General features: G+C 52.6%; 7 protein-coding genes across 7 annotated transcripts; 4 read left to right on the top strand and 3 right to left on the bottom strand.

Moving 5' to 3' along the window:
• Nucleotides 1–1805: 1805 nt before the first annotated feature.
• On the top strand, nt 1806–4418 carry N0V89_009423 (uncharacterized protein; the record flags this gene model as incomplete). The annotated part of the gene is made up of 3 exons (XM_056218174.1): nt 1806–1968; nt 2554–3627; nt 3682–4418. The coding sequence occupies 3 exons, from the start codon at nt 1806–1808 to the stop codon at nt 4416–4418; spliced, it is 1974 nt and encodes a 657-aa protein (XP_056067439.1).
• A 443-nt stretch (nt 4419–4861) lies between these two features.
• Nucleotides 4862–6133, bottom strand: N0V89_009422 (uncharacterized protein; the record flags this gene model as incomplete). The annotated part of the gene is made up of 3 exons (XM_056218173.1): nt 4862–5445; nt 5522–5728; nt 5785–6133. 3 exons carry the CDS (start codon nt 6131–6133, stop codon nt 4862–4864), a joined length of 1140 nt encoding a protein of 379 aa, XP_056067438.1.
• A 1096-nt stretch (nt 6134–7229) lies between these two features.
• Nucleotides 7230–7706, top strand: N0V89_009421 (uncharacterized protein; the record flags this gene model as incomplete). The annotated part of the gene is made up of 1 exon (XM_056218172.1): nt 7230–7706. One exon carries the CDS (start codon nt 7230–7232, stop codon nt 7704–7706), a length of 477 nt encoding a protein of 158 aa, XP_056067437.1.
• A 676-nt stretch (nt 7707–8382) lies between these two features.
• On the bottom strand, nt 8383–9334 carry N0V89_009420 (uncharacterized protein; the record flags this gene model as incomplete). The annotated part of the gene is made up of 2 exons (XM_056218171.1): nt 8383–9291; nt 9326–9334. 2 exons carry the CDS (start codon nt 9332–9334, stop codon nt 8383–8385), a joined length of 918 nt encoding a protein of 305 aa, XP_056067436.1.
• A 1099-nt stretch (nt 9335–10433) lies between these two features.
• N0V89_009419 (uncharacterized protein) lies at nt 10434–12666 on the bottom strand (the record flags this gene model as incomplete). The annotated part of the gene is made up of 6 exons (XM_056218170.1): nt 10434–10732; nt 10839–11489; nt 11612–11953; nt 12046–12186; nt 12287–12596; nt 12646–12666. 6 exons carry the CDS (start codon nt 12664–12666, stop codon nt 10434–10436), a joined length of 1764 nt encoding a protein of 587 aa, XP_056067435.1.
• Nucleotides 12667–13205: 539 nt separating this feature from the next.
• N0V89_009418 (uncharacterized protein) lies at nt 13206–14456 on the top strand (the record flags this gene model as incomplete). Its single annotated transcript, XM_056218169.1, has 1 exon — nt 13206–14456. The coding sequence occupies one exon, from the start codon at nt 13206–13208 to the stop codon at nt 14454–14456; it is 1251 nt and encodes a 416-aa protein (XP_056067434.1).
• A 710-nt stretch (nt 14457–15166) lies between these two features.
• Nucleotides 15167–16366, top strand: N0V89_009417 (uncharacterized protein; the record flags this gene model as incomplete). The annotated part of the gene is made up of 1 exon (XM_056218168.1): nt 15167–16366. The coding sequence occupies one exon, from the start codon at nt 15167–15169 to the stop codon at nt 16364–16366; it is 1200 nt and encodes a 399-aa protein (XP_056067433.1).
• Between the last annotated feature and the right edge of the window lie 523 nt (nt 16367–16889).

The following is a 16889-nucleotide window of genomic DNA, read 5'->3' as shown; positions in this document are numbered from 1 at the left end:
GCCCACGGCGCGTAGAAGTCCCGTGGTTCCTTGGACAGTCTTGTCAGCTTACACGGGGGAGATCATCGGCCGCAGCCAAGCTCGGGATGCAGCCCGTCGGGAAGCAGATGTGTGCACAATTGGGGAGCGCATCGCCAGCGGGAAGCTCGTCTCCCGGGAGTCTGCTTGCGCAGCGCTGGGCCTTGGGTGGGACAACGTGATGCGTGGAAGAAGTGGTTCTTCTTGGCTGCCTGCACATGTGTGAAGATTTGTGGCGGGTGCTAGCCTCCCGAAGCACATCCCGTAGGAGGCTCTGCGCGAAACATTATGTCAACATGAAAAGTCTGGGCGCTGGCGTGAGGCATTGGGATGTGCGACTTTGACAAATCGCGGTGGGGCTATTACGAGGCTTCATGGGCAGGACAGCAAGGCTGGGCCATAGCTGAGCGGGTCCCGGTGAAACTGCGAAGAGTGCTCGGCGGAGTCGATTTGAACGTCGTGGGACGGAAGGTGTTTGGGACGGAAGCGGGAGGAGGCGTGTGGCGGGGCTAGCTGCTTCGGGGAGGTATGCCAAGGGGTGCTGTGATTCGCGCGGAGCCCAGTGTGCTTTTGGGGCCCATCGTCCTCATCTTCTCACGATTTCGCACTCCAAAATCGAAGACGACATCATCTGCACCTAACATTTGCACTCCCAGGATCTACCAACGCCTGCATCACTCACCGCTTCTTCCAGCATCGTTATCCCAGCTGAGCTGCTAGCACAAGGCGATATCTCGTAGGCTTATGGCGCGGGGTGGACAACATCCGCTCCGCGCCTGCATCCGCGCTCGCATCCTGCACGCTATCAAAGCTGCATTCGGATCGAAATGTTTCCGCGGTGTTTATGAGCACGAGGCAGATTCAATAGCGGCAGATCGCCAGTCGGTATGGACCTTCGGGAAGATGTTTGTAGTTCGCGTAGATGATGGTAGGGGCATGGAGGGCGGAGAGTGCGGAGAGAGTCCGCTGAACACCGCGTCCGTGATGCACAGGCACCGCGGACTTTGCGCCTTTGCGCCTCAGGATCTACGCTGAATTGGGCCAGTGTACGGAACGAGTGGTCATCTTTGATCGGCTCTAGGGTGAAGGGCCGACAAAGATGAAGAGACCGAAGGGCGAGTACGTGCGAGCCTCGCGCTTATCTAAAGCAGGCGCGCCTGTGCTGGCTAAGAAGAAAGAGTTATCTTGATTGAAGGACATAAGAAAGTACGACGGCTGTCGAAATACCCCCCGTTCCCTTTCTACGTCGCGAATGTTCTAATCTCAAGCTACTAATTTTCAAAGCTCAGCAAGAGGATCCTTCGCTTGCTGTTCTGTAACGTCCACTACAACATGAAGCAAGGAACTGGATAGGACGCCAGAACCCGTTGGGTCTACAGAGAGCGACACTTTCTCATCGCAGAATCTAAGGGAGGTTGCACTTTGCTGTAGATCGCGTCTCCGAAGACCGCAGACTTGTGTCGCACCGCGAAATCGACGCGAACTTCGCAAGTTTCTGTACGCCCAAGCTCTCACCACCATGTATGTTCGGTAAAAGCTTCCTAGATAACAACATATAGACTCTATGATCGTGTATCCTGGGGTAACTCGCACTGTGATGATTGTTCAAGATTCTGACCTGATGGCGCAAGCTTGGAAGGCGGCTGTTCACGTGGACTCGGGAGCCGCGGCTCAAAGCGGGGTAAGCCGCGAAATGCCGGCTGCAAGCTCAGCCCGCCCACTTCCTTCCGCTCTTCAAAGCAAATTCTCCTGCGATATCCTGTTCGCTGTCATCCCACCGTCGCGTCATGTCCCAACAGCCAGAGAACGACAGAACACCCCCTGGCGCGCCACTGGATGGTACCGCATCCAAGAAGAGGACCCACCCTGAGGACTTCAAGCGCGCATACAAGGCTTGCATCAATTGCCGCCAGAGGAAGGCCAAGTGCATCCTAGATGCTACACCAGACGGTGAACTGAAGCCACCATGTCAGCGCTGCAAGAGAGAGATGCGAGAATGCATTTTTCGCTCAGAGCGCTCGTGGGTGAAGAGACGCAAACCTGGAGAGCCAGAGAGGGAATCTGAAGTAAATACAAGCGAAACAATGAATCCGCCATCAGCAACCAATGGAGTACAGCACATGTCCACCCAGCAACGATCCTCAATATCGGTGCAGTCCATGTCACCCCATGATTCGGTTCATACCAGGCGGTCTGATATGATGTCCCCACCGGCCCACTTACGCAGAGTCTCTACCTCTCAACCTGATCTATCCCACTCAGTCATGAGGACGGTTGTCTCCAGCGGCAGCGATGCTTTAAATCTACTCTTTGAGGCTGCCCATCATAGAGATGCGCTTGAAAACCAAGCACGTGCTGAACAAAATCAAACACAAGATACCCCTCGGTCGGGCACCTCGTACGGGTTAGGTGAGCACCATTCTCGTCTCCCTTGTGTCATCTCAAGCTGTGACTCCACACGACAACTTTTCTCACGCATTCATCCCCAAGTTCACTCAAGCTACACTATCATCTACTGACTATTTCGTTCAACAGGACCCGATGGCCAGCCATCCTCCCCCTTCACCTTCAAGGCGCAACCGGTGCAGATGTCACAGCCTTCTCCAGAGACTCTGCGAGTATGGACATCTTGCAGATTCGTACAGATGGGCTGGTTCTCCGCGCACGAAGCTGTCACCTACGTCGATCTATTTTTCAAAAACTGTTCGCCGCTCTCACCGATCCTCTCTGATTTCTATTCGCGTCACGAGAACCATTGGTCATTAATAGCTTTGGACCCATTCCTATGTGTAACCATCCTAATGATCTCCTCGCGGTACAATATTTTGCCCGGCGTAGGTGGTGCCTCGAGAGGTTACTTTGTCCATGATCGGTTGTGGGAGCAATGCCAACGCTTCATCATGAAGATCATGTTGGGCCAAGTCAAGCTATCCAAAGCTCAATCACGGACGATCGGATCAATAGAAGCTCTGCTGCTTCTCTCTGAATGGCACCCACGTGCTTTACACTTTCCCACCGCCAGTGATGGGTGGGATTGCGAGCTCATGATTGGAGCAAACAACACGACATCGGAGGGCGTCCAAATCTTAGAAGGCGACACGACGTCGAGTCGCTGGCTCGAAGACGTTATTGAGCCTGCGAAACGATCAGACCGAATGTCCTGGATGTTGATGGGTTGTGCGCTTTCGCTGGCGCAAGAGTTGGGGTTATTTGAAGATAATGGTAATGTGGAGAGGGACCAGGTTTCGTACCCAAAGACACCACCGGAAGCACTTGTTCAAAGGCGGATCCGCGCTCGGAAGTTACTCTACGTTTTCATAGAGCAACTATCGTGGCGTCTAGGTTGTACATCGATGATTCCACAAAGCCTGAATCACGCTTTGATGGAAAAACTACCTGTCAATGCAACTACGGGCGCTCCTGAGGAGTGGCAGGGTTTTATGAGCGCTTGGGTCGAACTGACCAAACTGGCTCGATCAGTATCGGATACGATCTATCCTTCAACAACGACTACACGCAATCTGCTACGGACGGGAAGATACATTGGACTCCTCGAGCACTTTCAACCTCTGCTTACTACGTGGAGGAAAAAGTACTTGGATCCATGCAGTAAGTCTTCAACATGGCATTTCGTATCAAAGTCTTACTGATATTCTGCTATAGAACTAAAGGTCGGCCTCCACGACATGTTGTGCATCGAGTACCAGTATGTCAGGATTTACACGAACTCCCTTGGTATGCAGGCTGTAGTGGAGCGCACCCTCGCTGAAACCGATCCGGATGGACCGCAAGAGGATATCCTGCCACTCAATCTAGAGCCACGAGACTACGACTTCATACAAGAAGTCGTCGATGGAAGCTGTCAAATTTTGCAGAAAGTCGTTCAGCTCTACGACTCTGGTGCTCTACGGTACTCACCAGTCCGGATCTTCCTTCGTATTACCGCGTCCTCCATTTATTTGATCAAAGCTCTCAGCCTAGGTTCCCGGAATCAGAAGTTGCAGAGCTCTTTAGATATCTTGGACGCCGCCATTCGTGCCATGCGCTCCAGCACACTCGACGACATGCACCTCGCCTCCCGCTATGCCACTCTGCTCGATCTGCACGTAGCCAGACTTCGCGAGAACTTCGTCGTCTCTGCGCGCCCGCCGCGCATCCCTTCGCGAGGAACGTCGCTCGAGAACAATATGACAGCTGGGATGGACTTCTTGAACAACCACAACGCAGGCACATCAGGTATCGCCTCACTTGCCAACGATGTCAACGGTTTGATGCCGGATGATGACTGGCTGGCGCTGCCCTTTGATCCGGCGATGGCTCCTTTCGGTCTGGATTCAAACCCTAGTTTCCAAGGCTTTGATGACGGCACGTTGGATTTCATATGGAATTTGCCTATGTAATGGGGGCTTGAGTTGTACCACGCGACGGTACGTTGATTTTGGACAAACAAGAAGCGGAAGGCATGAGTGATGATTGATATGCGTTACGATATGGTGGTGTACTTGAGAAGTTGTAATATTTTTTAGATATAGATATTCACTAGGTCGGCGTTCAAAATGGCATGTCAGCTTCAAGTTCATGCCTGCACCTGTTCCATACAGTCAGTGGCTGACGTGTCACCCCCGAAAGAACAAGGGTTCCCCTCCTTTTCAACGGACTAAAGGGAGCAAGTGACACTCTTGATTCGTTCACGAAGGTAGTATATGCGTTTAATACTCAAAGCTATTATCGATGCGCCAGTCCTACCGCCCAATACACGAGCCTGATACACCTAAGAGCATAATACGCCTTCATGCGGCTCAGGCTAAAGGTTTCCACACAAGACTCAACAGTCACGCTCCCTTCATACAAGGTTCCCCCTGAGCTCCTGCTCTCTCTCAATAGCCTCAAACAAGCTCTTGAAGTTACCAGCCCCAAACCCATCAAAGTTGTTCCTCTGAATGATCTCAATGAACACCGTCGGCCGGTCCATCAAGTGCTTCGTGAACAACTGCAGCAGATACCCGCCTTCATCAAAGTCAATAAGTATATCCAGACTCTGCAGCACCTCAAAGTCCTCCTCGAGCTTCATCCCCTTGCTCTTCAACCGCTGCCTCATCGCCGCATAGTACGTATCCGGCACCTTGATAAACTCTACACCTCTCGCTTTGAGATTCGTTATGTCGCGGATGATGTTGTCCGTCCGGAGCGCAATGTGCTGCACGCCCGGGCCGCCGTAGAAATCGACGTACTCTTCGATCTGCGACTGCTTCTTTCCGTGCGCGGGCTCGTTGATGGGCATCTTGACGACGTCGTTGGGGGAGCTCATTACTACGCTTTTCAGCGCGGAGTACTCGGTGCAGATGTCCTTGTCGTCGACGGACCAGAAGCGGTGGAAGCCGAGCACGCGCTCGTAGTAGTCGCAGATGTTGTCCATTTCGTCCCAGTCTTGGTTGCCGACGCAGTGGTCGATGTTGGAGAGGAGGACGGGGGAAGGAATTTTGAAAGTGGGTCCGAGGTCGACGGGGCGGGGCGTAGCCGGGGAGGAAGATGCCGCTGTAGGAGGACTTCTCGATGAGCGTGTGAGTAGTATCGCCGTAGGTTTTTAGCGTTGCGAGGCGCACGGTGCCGTTGGCGTCTTTGAGAGTGTGTGGTGCGGAGATGGATTCAGCGCCTGCGGAGATGGCGGAGGAGTAGATTGCGTCGAGGTTGTCGACTTCGAAGGCGACGTCTGGGGTGTGTCAATATGTTTAGACTTGTGTTTTGTGGTTTGGGGGAGCGACATACCCTTCACTGCATCTCCGTGCTTTTCTTGGTGCTCATGAATCTCATTCAATAGCTTTGCATCTTCTTCACTGAATCTTGAGCTTTGATTTAAACCCCGAAGTGGCGATGTGAGGACGAAGGTAACATTGCCGTTCCGTATCACGTGGGAAGCGATAGAGCGCGAGCCAGTCTCGAGACCACGGTATGCAACTCGCTCAAAGCCCATACGCGTTACATAGAAGGAAGCGGCTTGCTTTGCGTTGCCAACATACCAGTGGACATGGTGGTACCCCCGGTATGCTGAGATATCAGAAGATGACGGTTCTGAGGAAATGGGTGATCCGGGTGGCGATATCCTTCCAGGTGCCATATTGTGTGTAGTCCAGAAAGTGAACGAAACTTAAAACTTATGTGTAAGCGTATCTGAGCTCGACGGCTGGAAGAAAGTGGTCGTGCAGCAGTAGAGTGGCAAGAGTGAGTTGATGGTTTAGAATGAGTGATGCGGTTCACCTCAGCCTTTAAGCTATGCGAATATTCTATCTCCTTCAAAAACCGAGTTTCATTCGTACCGCGAGCCAACGTCACCGTGCTGACCATGTCACTTGTGCCGAGCTGCGCTCCTGAGGAGGCCGTTGTACCCATTGTTCGCTAGCTCCGCGCCTAACCGGGAAAGCCGAGTCGTTCTTACACGGCAATCTTTGCGCGTCTTTGCACGTGAGCGGGCTCGCGCGTAGAGACTCCATTGGTATGTTTGATAATTATGTTCCGCGGTGGGGTTCCGCGTTTGTGTTGACTGCGCTTGACAGACGGCTAGGCCGGTTGTTGCAGGCAAGCGGTCGCTGCTGCTAGGTATAGCATCAGTATGTTCATCGACATGAAACGCAATACTTTACTTGCTATCGGCGATACTTTGATTATATCCCGTTTCCCAACATATCGCAACCTAGCCAAATCATGCTGAAGACGTGAGGTCCAAGCTGGAGGCGTGCTGGAGTTGAGAGCCGCACAAGACTAACTCGTTTTGACTTAGCGCCTCACGAAAGTACCAGAACAGCCGCTACAAGCCGTAAGCCGATGTCACAGAACAGTGAACGTCAAGTTGAATGCTCTTGATTACTACGGTCGAACACAGCACTTTGTGCAAACCCCAGATACCTCGATCAACACTTCACATCTTCATCATCATTGTTACCTGTCAACAACTCTTCTCAACCAGTCTTATTCAAGATGGCAGTCTCAACACCCAACACCACGCTCTCCGCGAACGACACAAGAATCCTAAACGCGCTTTTCGACCCAGAAACGCTCCCTCATCAGTCGCAGCTTCGAAATCAACATCAGCAATCGACGATTCCTCCTCCCACCCGACCATCTCATCAGCACAATTGTCCATCTTCGAAGCCCAACAAAACCAGCTAGTCCAACATATCACCTCAAGCTCATCACAAGTCGATATAGACGCCGCGATGAAGCAGGAGAATGAGATCATCACCAAGTACCCTGAGTACCCAAGCGCATATCTCAACCGCGCCATGCTCAGGCGAATGAAGCTCGAATCAACGTTATCAAAAGACGAGTCCATTTTCTCATCATCTGAACCAGAGATAGATGCCCTCTTCATGGACATCTCGCGTGCGATTTCGAAGACTGTGTCATCCCCGTCTGCAACATCTTCGGTGTCGCCGTACCAGGCGCGCATTCTGAGGACTGCATATTCCCACCGCGCGTATCTGTATCTGAAAGCTGCAGAACTAGGGGTGGAATGGAGAGGCAAGAGTAAGAGCGAGCTGGAGGAGTCAGCTAGTGCGGACTTTGCGTTGGCGGCGAAATTTGGAGATGAGGTTGCGAGGGAGATGAGCGTGAGGACGAATCCGTATGCGAAGATGTGTGGGGCTATTGTTAAGAATGCGTTGGCCGAGGAGAGGAGGGATATGCTGGGGTAGACATTTAGAATTTGAACAAAGAGGTTCTCATAAAAAATCTATCATCCGCGGAGCATTTTCAACATTAGCCCGGTAAGCTTGTGTAGATTTGTGGGTGTACAAGTTGAGTCTTTCGAAGTTGCTTCAGGGGCATGAAGGCCAAGCAAAAGGTCGCATACATATCAACATCGGTGTAGATCCGACTCAGTACCCTTCTTCCGCGCTGAAGATTGCGGTGAAATGGAGTGGGGGCCAGCACGGCCATACCTAGCTTCCTTTTCTGAACGCCTTCGTGCCAATAGCACCCTTATCTCTAAACATCCATGTTTAAACTTCCCTGTCATATGGAGTTTACTATGCAGGCGACGCACCACGCTGCAAGCGTTGTCTTATATCGAATTTCCACCTACCAGTACACGCAAGAGCACATCCTCGCCGGCGCTAGGAATTGTAGTTTATTCGTTGTGTGCTCTGTCATGTGCAGTCCAGTGGCCCTACTCGGCGAGCTGTTCACCCAGAGCATCGCTCACGCATGTTTTACGACCCGGAAAGACTTCTTCCAAGCCCATTTAGTCACAAGAGTCGACCAGTCAAAGGGAAATGCCCTGCGCACCACGGGTACAGAAATCTATGTGATTTGATCATCCATCGTACAACACAAGTCTAGGGTATATCTACATCCATCTCTCAATGACGATCACCGATACAATAGCGATAAATCCGCAAACTCTCCCAACACCCCCTCTTTTCCCCCATCCCAAACATCATGCAACCCGTCTAGCTCTGAATATGCCTCCGCAAACCGCAAACCTCTCCTTCTTTCCCTCTCGATAACATCCCAGTTCCACTCCACGGTGCCCTTCTCCGGCAGCACACCCTCTACATTCCCATTGACTTTTCCGTTGAGTTCGGCTTCATCGTCGCCCTTATACACCCACCCCTCCGGCTTCTCCGGCACCATATCCGCGTCGAACAGCGCCTTCTCGGGCGGAATCGTCAACCGTCCTCGCTTAATCACATACCGCGCAATCGCCGTCGCGAAAACCGCGCCCGTCAACTTCTCCGGATCCACCTCCTCGCCCTGCACGCGCTTGCTCTTGCGCCACGGCTGCAAGCTAAAGCTCGCGGGCTTCCCTACGCCCGGGCGAACCAAGTGTGTGACAAGATAGAACCACTTCCGATCCCAGCTCAGCAGGCGTGTCCACATTTCGAATTTCTGATAGGGAAGGATCTCCTTTTTGAAGTTGCACTGCACGCCGCCCAGCGCGATCATGTATTTTGCGTTTCCTCCTGTCCCGACACTGCCTTCTGTTGCGCCCAGTCCCGCGGTCGCGGATGCTACGGTCGCACTCTTATTGCTCGCCCTGGGCATATGGAACCCCCCCGCCGAGACTTTGCGAATGCCGTTGCGCACAATGCTCGTGAAAAGGTGGGTGCGCGAAATGTCCATGTCTGCGAAGTACGTCGAGTTCGATTTGTGCATGTTGAAATCTATTTCGAGGAGGGGTGCGTGGGTTTGCGTTATTACGGGTTGGAAGAGGGCGTGTGGGGGGATAGGCGTCGGTTGGATGAAGATCTGGTACCAGTAGGCTTTGAAGAAGCGCAGCTGTTTGGGGGCTGTCAGCGTTGGTTTCGCACACGAAAATCATAGGGGGTTCACGTACATGCCACACAAACGGCAGGTTCTTAAAATTCATAACCGCGAAGAGAATCGCGAGGAGTCTCCATACGCCTCCCGGCGCATTAACACCAGACCATCTAGCCAAAAGAGTGCGATAGCTGGGTTGAGATACCAGCGCAGCGACAGCTGCTCCTACAGCTGCAAGGCTCAGAGCGCGTGTCATTGTGATCATCAACGGCATTAACGAGAAGGGTTCGTGACAGAGAAAAGGCGACAATTCGCCATGACAGCGATAGGGCTGCGCTTTATGATGTATGTGGGTCTGAACGATATTTAGACTCAGATGTAATTCTTATCAGGGGCCGAGGCTCGGGGGGCCAAGCGCCGCCTTCCGACCAGGGTCCCTCGCAAGATGTCCCACAAACGGTAATATGGGACATCTCGGAGGGTGTATGAAGATGAAAACTTATTAAGTGGCTGCATAGAGGATTCAGAACATGCCCACGTTCAGGATCTAGCGTTCAAGTTGAAGCATCTGTGAGCATCAAGACGGAGACGGCCCCAGGGCCGCATCTGAATCAGGGGCTGCTGCTAACCACATTAGGTAGCTCATCGTAGTGGGTTACAAGAACAAGCGTACTTACGAGTAGTGTAAGTCATCTTTTGTTGGGCGACCGGACCGTCCTGTATCAAAATTGATACTTGGAATGATAGTTAGGACTTCAAGGACTTGGCACTAGTGTGCTGTCAAGGGCGGCTTTCAGCTGAAGCCGAACAAGGCTCCTGCGGATTAGTAAAGCCCCGGAAGCGGTGAACGCCGGTGGTTCGCTTCGCGGCCAACTACGCGAGGTAAGCGCGTGCAAGCCTACGCTGTATTGCTTGAACACATCAGACGGTATTTCCGCCGGAACCTTGGCGTATGTTATGGACACCGAAAGGTGGTCATGCTTTCTATTCCTCGATACTTGACTCATGACACATGCGCATATTCTACAGCTTCTCATGCTGGCTGGACAGCTTTGATGGGTACGCGAGTAGGATGGCTGCACGAACCCGAACCCTGCATTAGTCAGGGGTTTATACGTGTTGTCGGCCTTGCATTGCCTATGTTGTAGATTCTTCAGAGCCTATCGCTTCTTCTTTGTCTTGTCTACTATTTCTATCCAATTTTTGTTAACTCCCCGTTTCTCCAGTGCTTTGATGATGGCGTCTTTCTGAGGACCTTGTACCATGACCTCCATTACCGGGTTCTTCGGGCTGCTGCCCTGGAGTCGGTCTACACTCGTACTACCGGCGCAGGTCTTTCGTAATTCATCTGCAAGCGGTTGCGGTGCAATGTGGTACGGTTCGACACCGCTCACTTTGGTCACCGTTTTGTTTCCGCTGCGGGTCTCTAACAAGATTTGAATCTTCGGTGGCGCACCGGCTTTCGGCTTAGAATCAGCAATATCCTCATTGTTCCGAAGAATTGCATGGAAAGGCGATGCAGCGGCAACCATACGCTCAGCAAGCGCATCACGAGGGGATCGCACCTGACGCGAGTGCTGCGTTATCTGCTGCGGAAGAGCCGAGCAACGAGTCCGCAAGCTGGGGATTAATCTTGATGAGCCGCTTGTTCTTCTCCGAGACTAGATTTTCTGCCTCTATGTAGGCTATCAAGACCTGCTTTAGCTCTGCAGGCGTGTATAAGCCACGGGGATCAGCCTTGGAGACGTGGAATATCGGCGCAAGCTTCTCTTTCGGACGAAGCAAGAAAACCAGTTTGAGCTTCTGTCCCACGGACGATTCGGCGGACGAGGGCGCAGCGGGCTTGCCGTTCGTACTTGACGGTGTCGGCGCGTCTTTTTTCGGCAACCGATACGGCACGAAAGCTTCCACATGTCTATCGTTGAAGTCGATGTCCATTACTACTGTTTCATTGCCGTTCTGTTCTTTAGATTTGATAATCTGCTGCTTGTCCAAATACTTTATGAACTTCCGGATGTTCTTCCAGCTCGTCTTCTTTATCTGTAAAGAGGCGGTTCTTGCTGGTGTATACGTCGGTAGAAATGGTTGAACCAGGAGTGACATGACCTTGGATTGTGACAGCGGAAATTCCAGGCCGAAAGTGGGGTGGTTCCGATTATGGTCTTTATGGTAGCGCACGCCGAAGAGAAATGCATCTCGGAAGGCGTCATCGATCTCTGTTGATAATTAGTAAACTGCATAACCCCGGTTGCTATGTAAGACGCAACTTACCTTTTTTGGGACAGTTCCTTGTCGTCTACAAGTTCCACTGCGTGCTTTAGTGACGGAGGGTCTTCACCTTCAAGTCCCTGTGACTTTTCGGCCTCTGATCGCTCGGCAGGGCCCGCACTTAGTGCAATGCCGCCTTCCTGATCATCTTGAAGATCCATGCCGGCAGTCTGCGCTGCTAATGCTGTATCCTCGTTCTCATCATCCCATCCCTGCAAGGAAGCTGGCGGTTCGGAGCCCGGCTTACCAGCCGGGTTCCATGACCACAGCTCGTCACCAGCCCAATGGAATGTCGAAACAGCATGACCTTTCATACCCTGTACACTGCCTAGAGAGCTAACATCGATCTCGCAGGTGCCGACTGCCATGGGTACTGTGGGGCTCTCCAAACTCGCGATCGCGACTACTGCGCCTAGTATGGATTCAGCATTGTCATCACCGCTGTGCTGTATGTTATAGGGCAACACAACCCATACTACATTGTAGGGCCCTGGTCTTACATACCCTTGGTGGCCTTCTTCGGGAAAGGCGGGCCGCGTTGTAGTCCCGGGGTCATGAGATCTGCACCGCCCTGCAGTTTCTCGACGACAAAAGAGGGAGTGTAGAGCAGCGGTATAATACCGGGGTTGTGCCAGAGCGTGTAAACTATGCATGCGTTAGCAAGCGGCGCACGAACGATTTACGTGATGTTGGTTTCCGTAATGCCCCGCCTGGGAAAATGCAAAAGCCATCATACTCTACATACCGGTAGGGTACATCTTTTCGCCAACCTTGGCCCACAGTATCCTCTGCTCATCTCCGGTCCCTTCATGACTACCAACATATACCGTGCCCGAGACTTGCTTCAGGTCGGGCCCAGCGGTCGTTGTGAAGCGTGCAGAGAGCGCGTTCTCGGGCAGCAGCGACTTCCTCAAAGCAGTGAGGCCAGCGGTAGAGGCGGCCTTATCCTCTGGATCTGCGTTCGGGTCGACGGGGGTCGGAATTTGGAAATCAGCTATGATTTGATCGGCTGTTCTGCGGCGCTCTGACGACTTGAGCGGACTAAGCGGTTTGATCTGTGAATAATGAGCTGGCGATTTTAAAGTAGAGCTTGTGGTGGCGTACGTTGGGCTTCTTCTTGAACATGTTGTGCAGCTAGCGTCGATAGTTTGAGCGTTGTTCTGCTTATCCGAGAAACGTGGGGTACTACGAGCTCCGTGCACAAAGCCTTGTTACCAGATAATGAGAGTTATCGAAGATATACTGGTGTGTGCAGCTGTCGCGTGGACTGCAGTATGTTTGTGGAATTCGCGGTTTTCCCCGCTGAAGTCATTGCCTCGAGCTCGACGCTAGCGCGGCTGTACAAGGCTAGCGCGGGGCTCATCATCAGGTCTCAGAAAGATGACTCCATTTCACTCATCATGAGCTTTGCATTGTAGAAAGTTGCTTGTTACGTTAAACTCCTTGCCTGCTACCGATCGGTCTCTCTCACGTAGTATCTTCATACGATGACCTGGATGATGGCGGCCATAGACGAAAGCTTCATATGCATTCCGCGCAAAGTCAAGCGAACATACTACATTGGGCAATCATGAAAGTCATTGAAAACCGAGGCCTAACACCAGTAGTTACACAGCATTCGTTTCTGTCTAGTGCTCCGAAAGTGGCATGGTCACACTGTCCGTATGCAAGATCCCGCCGCCGCACGAAAGTCGCACGCTAGGCTGCTTAGCTCAGCGCGCGACGCGTCTCCAACCCAGCAGCACCGTACAAAGAAGCCTCACCACTCTGATCTACATCCTATCTACTACAAAAACCTCGAGTATAGCAGGACACGGCCAACACCCATGACTGACTCGGTCGAGGACGTCCAGATGGACACTCAGGAAATTGAGCTTGAAACTCCGGCGTCAGACGTGTTCAGTGCGCCCTCCGTACACAGGCCTGACGTGCTGGCTGGCAAATCCTACTCCCATTTTTCGCCCATCCCCTCGCAGATTGCAGACGACATGGCGAAAGAAGTTGTTCTGGGTGTCGATGAAGCCGGTCGTGGCCCGGTGTTGGGTATGCGGCCTGCTCTTTCATTGTATTCGTCGCTCACAGCTGCAGGTCCGATGGTCTACGCACTACTCTACCTGCCTCTTGAGCTGCAGCAGAGCCTTTTAGCTGAAACACACCACTTCGACGATTCCAAAGTCCTGACTCCGGAGGTGCGCTCTAACTTGATGCGGAAACTTTGCACGCGGGAAACAGATCTCCACGCGGCATGTGGCTGGGCAACCCGCATCATGTCCGCCCGTGACATCTCCGCGAGCATGCTTGCACCCTCGCAGTACAATCTCAACGCCCAAGCAATGGACGCAACAATAGCGCTAATCAAAGAGGTCATGGCCATGGGAGTCAATGTCAAGGAGATATACATAGATACCATTGGCAGACCCGAAGTGTACCAAAAGAAGCTTGAGAGGATATGGCCCACAGTGCAGATCACAGTAGCAAAAAAGGCCGACAGTCTGTATCCCGTTGTGAGCGCCGCTTCGGTGTGCGCCAAAGTTACCCGAGATGCAGCGCTCGACACGTGCTACGAACCCTACCAGAATGCCGCGGGCAACGATTCTGTCAACGAGACGTCCAACGATAAAGGTGTCGTCGTATGGGGATCCGGCTATCCATCTGATGTCCGCACCACCACGTGGCTGAAGCAGAATATGGATCCCGTATTCGGTTGGGGCAACGAGTGCCGGTTTTCGTGGGGCACAGCCAAAGAATTGCTAGAAGGCAAGACTGCAGATGTAAAAGTAGACTGGCCTGTAGACGACGACGGAAATGGCGACATGCGCATGACGGATTTCTTTGCTTCGAGGGACGAGGCTGGGGGAGACGAGCTCGTTGATTGGTTTGGTAAGCGAGTTACGGAGGAAATGGAAGTCTTCTAGAAGCACGTCCCGGCAACCTGAGGCCTGTCTACATCATTCGCATCCTTTCGCAATAGCTAAGCGACAGAAGCAGAAAAAGCCAAGGTTGATCTGTGCAGCTCTCCGAGCCTCGCGAAAGATCACTAGGGTAAGATGACGGTGTAGGAGCGGCCGTGCATGCCACGGAATCCGGTCGCCAGTAGTTGGTCACCGGGCTACTATACATACTCCGACGCCATGACCACCCCAACGCCAACCCATTCCCAGAGCACACTTGTTCAACAGGCGATTTACGAGACCGGGAAACAACAGTCCCTTGCAGGGAGATCGCCTTTAAATCATATCGCTTCCCTTGCGCTGCTGACCCTGCATCAAGCTACATCGTCTTACGAATTCTCATATCCCCCGGGTTTGCATTGGCGGGCGCACACTAGAGTCTAGCATCTAGCGGCATTGTAACGATTGTCCGTTTAGTAGTCGAACACCTTATCCTAGTCTCGCACTTTCTCCACAACGACGGTCTATGAACAAGCCCATACACAGCCTCGCGGTACTTTCGAGTCTTTCCGCTTTCGAACGTCAGCGACCTTCACCCCGGCCCGTATATTACTACAAGACCAAGCCTACGTAACAACACAGCTACACAACACCTCGACATTCCTCCTTCGAACCCACCGAAGATGTGTGTCATTATCCCCATCGATCACACACCGTGCGATCATACCATCGCTATGTGGCAACACTGCGCCAATGCACCCCGCTCTGTATTTGGTCACAAACCATGCTCTCACATTCGGCAACACGGCCGCCCCATCATAACCAGAAAACTGTGTCACAACTGCGGTGGACCCAGGTTCTTCACTCGAAGAGGAGGCTTGGCTGCGCGCGGCAGTGGCAGTGGTAGTTCGATGCTCAGCCAGGTCAAGGAACAAAGGGAGGATCTGAGTGAACAGTACGACTCCGGCTACCAGAGCGACTTGATACCCGATGCGGACGATGAGGCTGCCGACGACGACGCTTCCTTGTCACCACGACAATCTGCGGCGTTGACAAGAAGATGGAGGGATTTGTCAAGACAACGTTCGTCAAACATTCCTCGATCGTCAGGCCAAAAGTCTAACTGGCGACCGAACCTAAAGCGTGATCTCAGCGAGAGTTCATCCGATTCATCTATGCCTTCTTCGCGTCGCATATCGATCGTTTCCGTTCGTCAGCTGCTTTCCAGTAATGCGAAGCAGTTCGACCAGACTTCAGCTCCGAGCATACGCAGTCCGTCTCCTCCACGCAAGGGTTCAACCCTCTTGCATCCATCTCCGCCACTACAGGAACAGTTCGAGCGTCCACCGCGTGCCTCGGTTACCTCGCTCCAGGACCTTACGCCACCAGCCACTCCTCCTACACGCCCAGGTCCACCCAAGCGAGAGAACTCATCATTGCTTCATCCTTCGTCTCCTCGAGTTACATCTGTGGGTGACGGCTTGGAAGAAGTTGGATATCCTTTCACGTTTTTGCTTCCAGCACCCGTCCCTTCTGAGCCGACTCCTACATCCGCACCTCGTCGGCCCGATGCTCCTTCTCGCAAGAACAGCACACTTCTTCATCCTTCTCCGCCGCACGATGAGATTTCCGACCCATTTCCCGTTCCGGCCAAAACAGTCATCAACCTCCCACCAACCCCTCAAGCCACGCCAACACTCGAATGCTTCAAGCGCTGCCCTTCCGTACGCTCAACGGTGTCAGACGATGACTGGGAAGGGCCGCTACACTCGTCACACTCAGACGCAGAATACGATTCCGACGACGACCAGTTCGTGGACGCCGACACGAAGTCCGCTCACCGCGTCTCTCTCAAGATGGCGCATCTAGGCCATGCAGTCCGCGCAAGCAGAATCTCCTTCCACGGAAATCAGTTGCGCATATTGCAAGATTAGATCTAGCAATTACAGGACCCTGCAGCGAAATCGCGATAGTAGTCTTGGTAGTGGAGCGAATATTCGACTACGGGGCGATACGCGACGCCGTATTACCGCATGTGGCGCGCGGTGCGCATTGGCCGGGGCTACGGACTGCAGGCGAGACAGGGACTGCGCAAGCCTCGAAGTTGAACCCCGAGATCCATCTGCGCCTCAAAGACTACGTCGACCTTCCTTTTTGGTCTCAGCTTGCACAATTGATGTGGCTAGGTGGCTCGTCGGAGCTTGGAATTATTGTTTTCATTCAAAGGTATCGATTGCATAGCAAAGGCGTGTCTCTATTGGTTTCAGCGTAGCATTATGGCAGCGACGGCGTTGTCGGCATTTTCAGCATTTTCAGCATGTTAGAATTCGTAGCATTCATTTGCTCTTCAAATTGTATATATTCAAACAATACTTTTGCGCCTTCAATATCAGCTTTGTGTTCTTTGTTCACATGCGTCCCGTCATAGTTTCACCTTTGAGAATCAGTGGACTAACC

The sequence above is a fragment of the Didymosphaeria variabile genome, assembly GCF_027946475.1.
Source record: "Didymosphaeria variabile strain IMI 356815 chromosome Unknown scaffold_7, whole genome shotgun sequence".
Classification (NCBI taxonomy): Eukaryota; Fungi; Ascomycota; class Dothideomycetes; order Pleosporales; family Didymosphaeriaceae; genus Didymosphaeria; species Didymosphaeria variabile.
The sequence above is the reverse complement of the archived record's forward strand: the minus strand, read 5'-3'. Positions and strand labels throughout refer to the sequence as shown.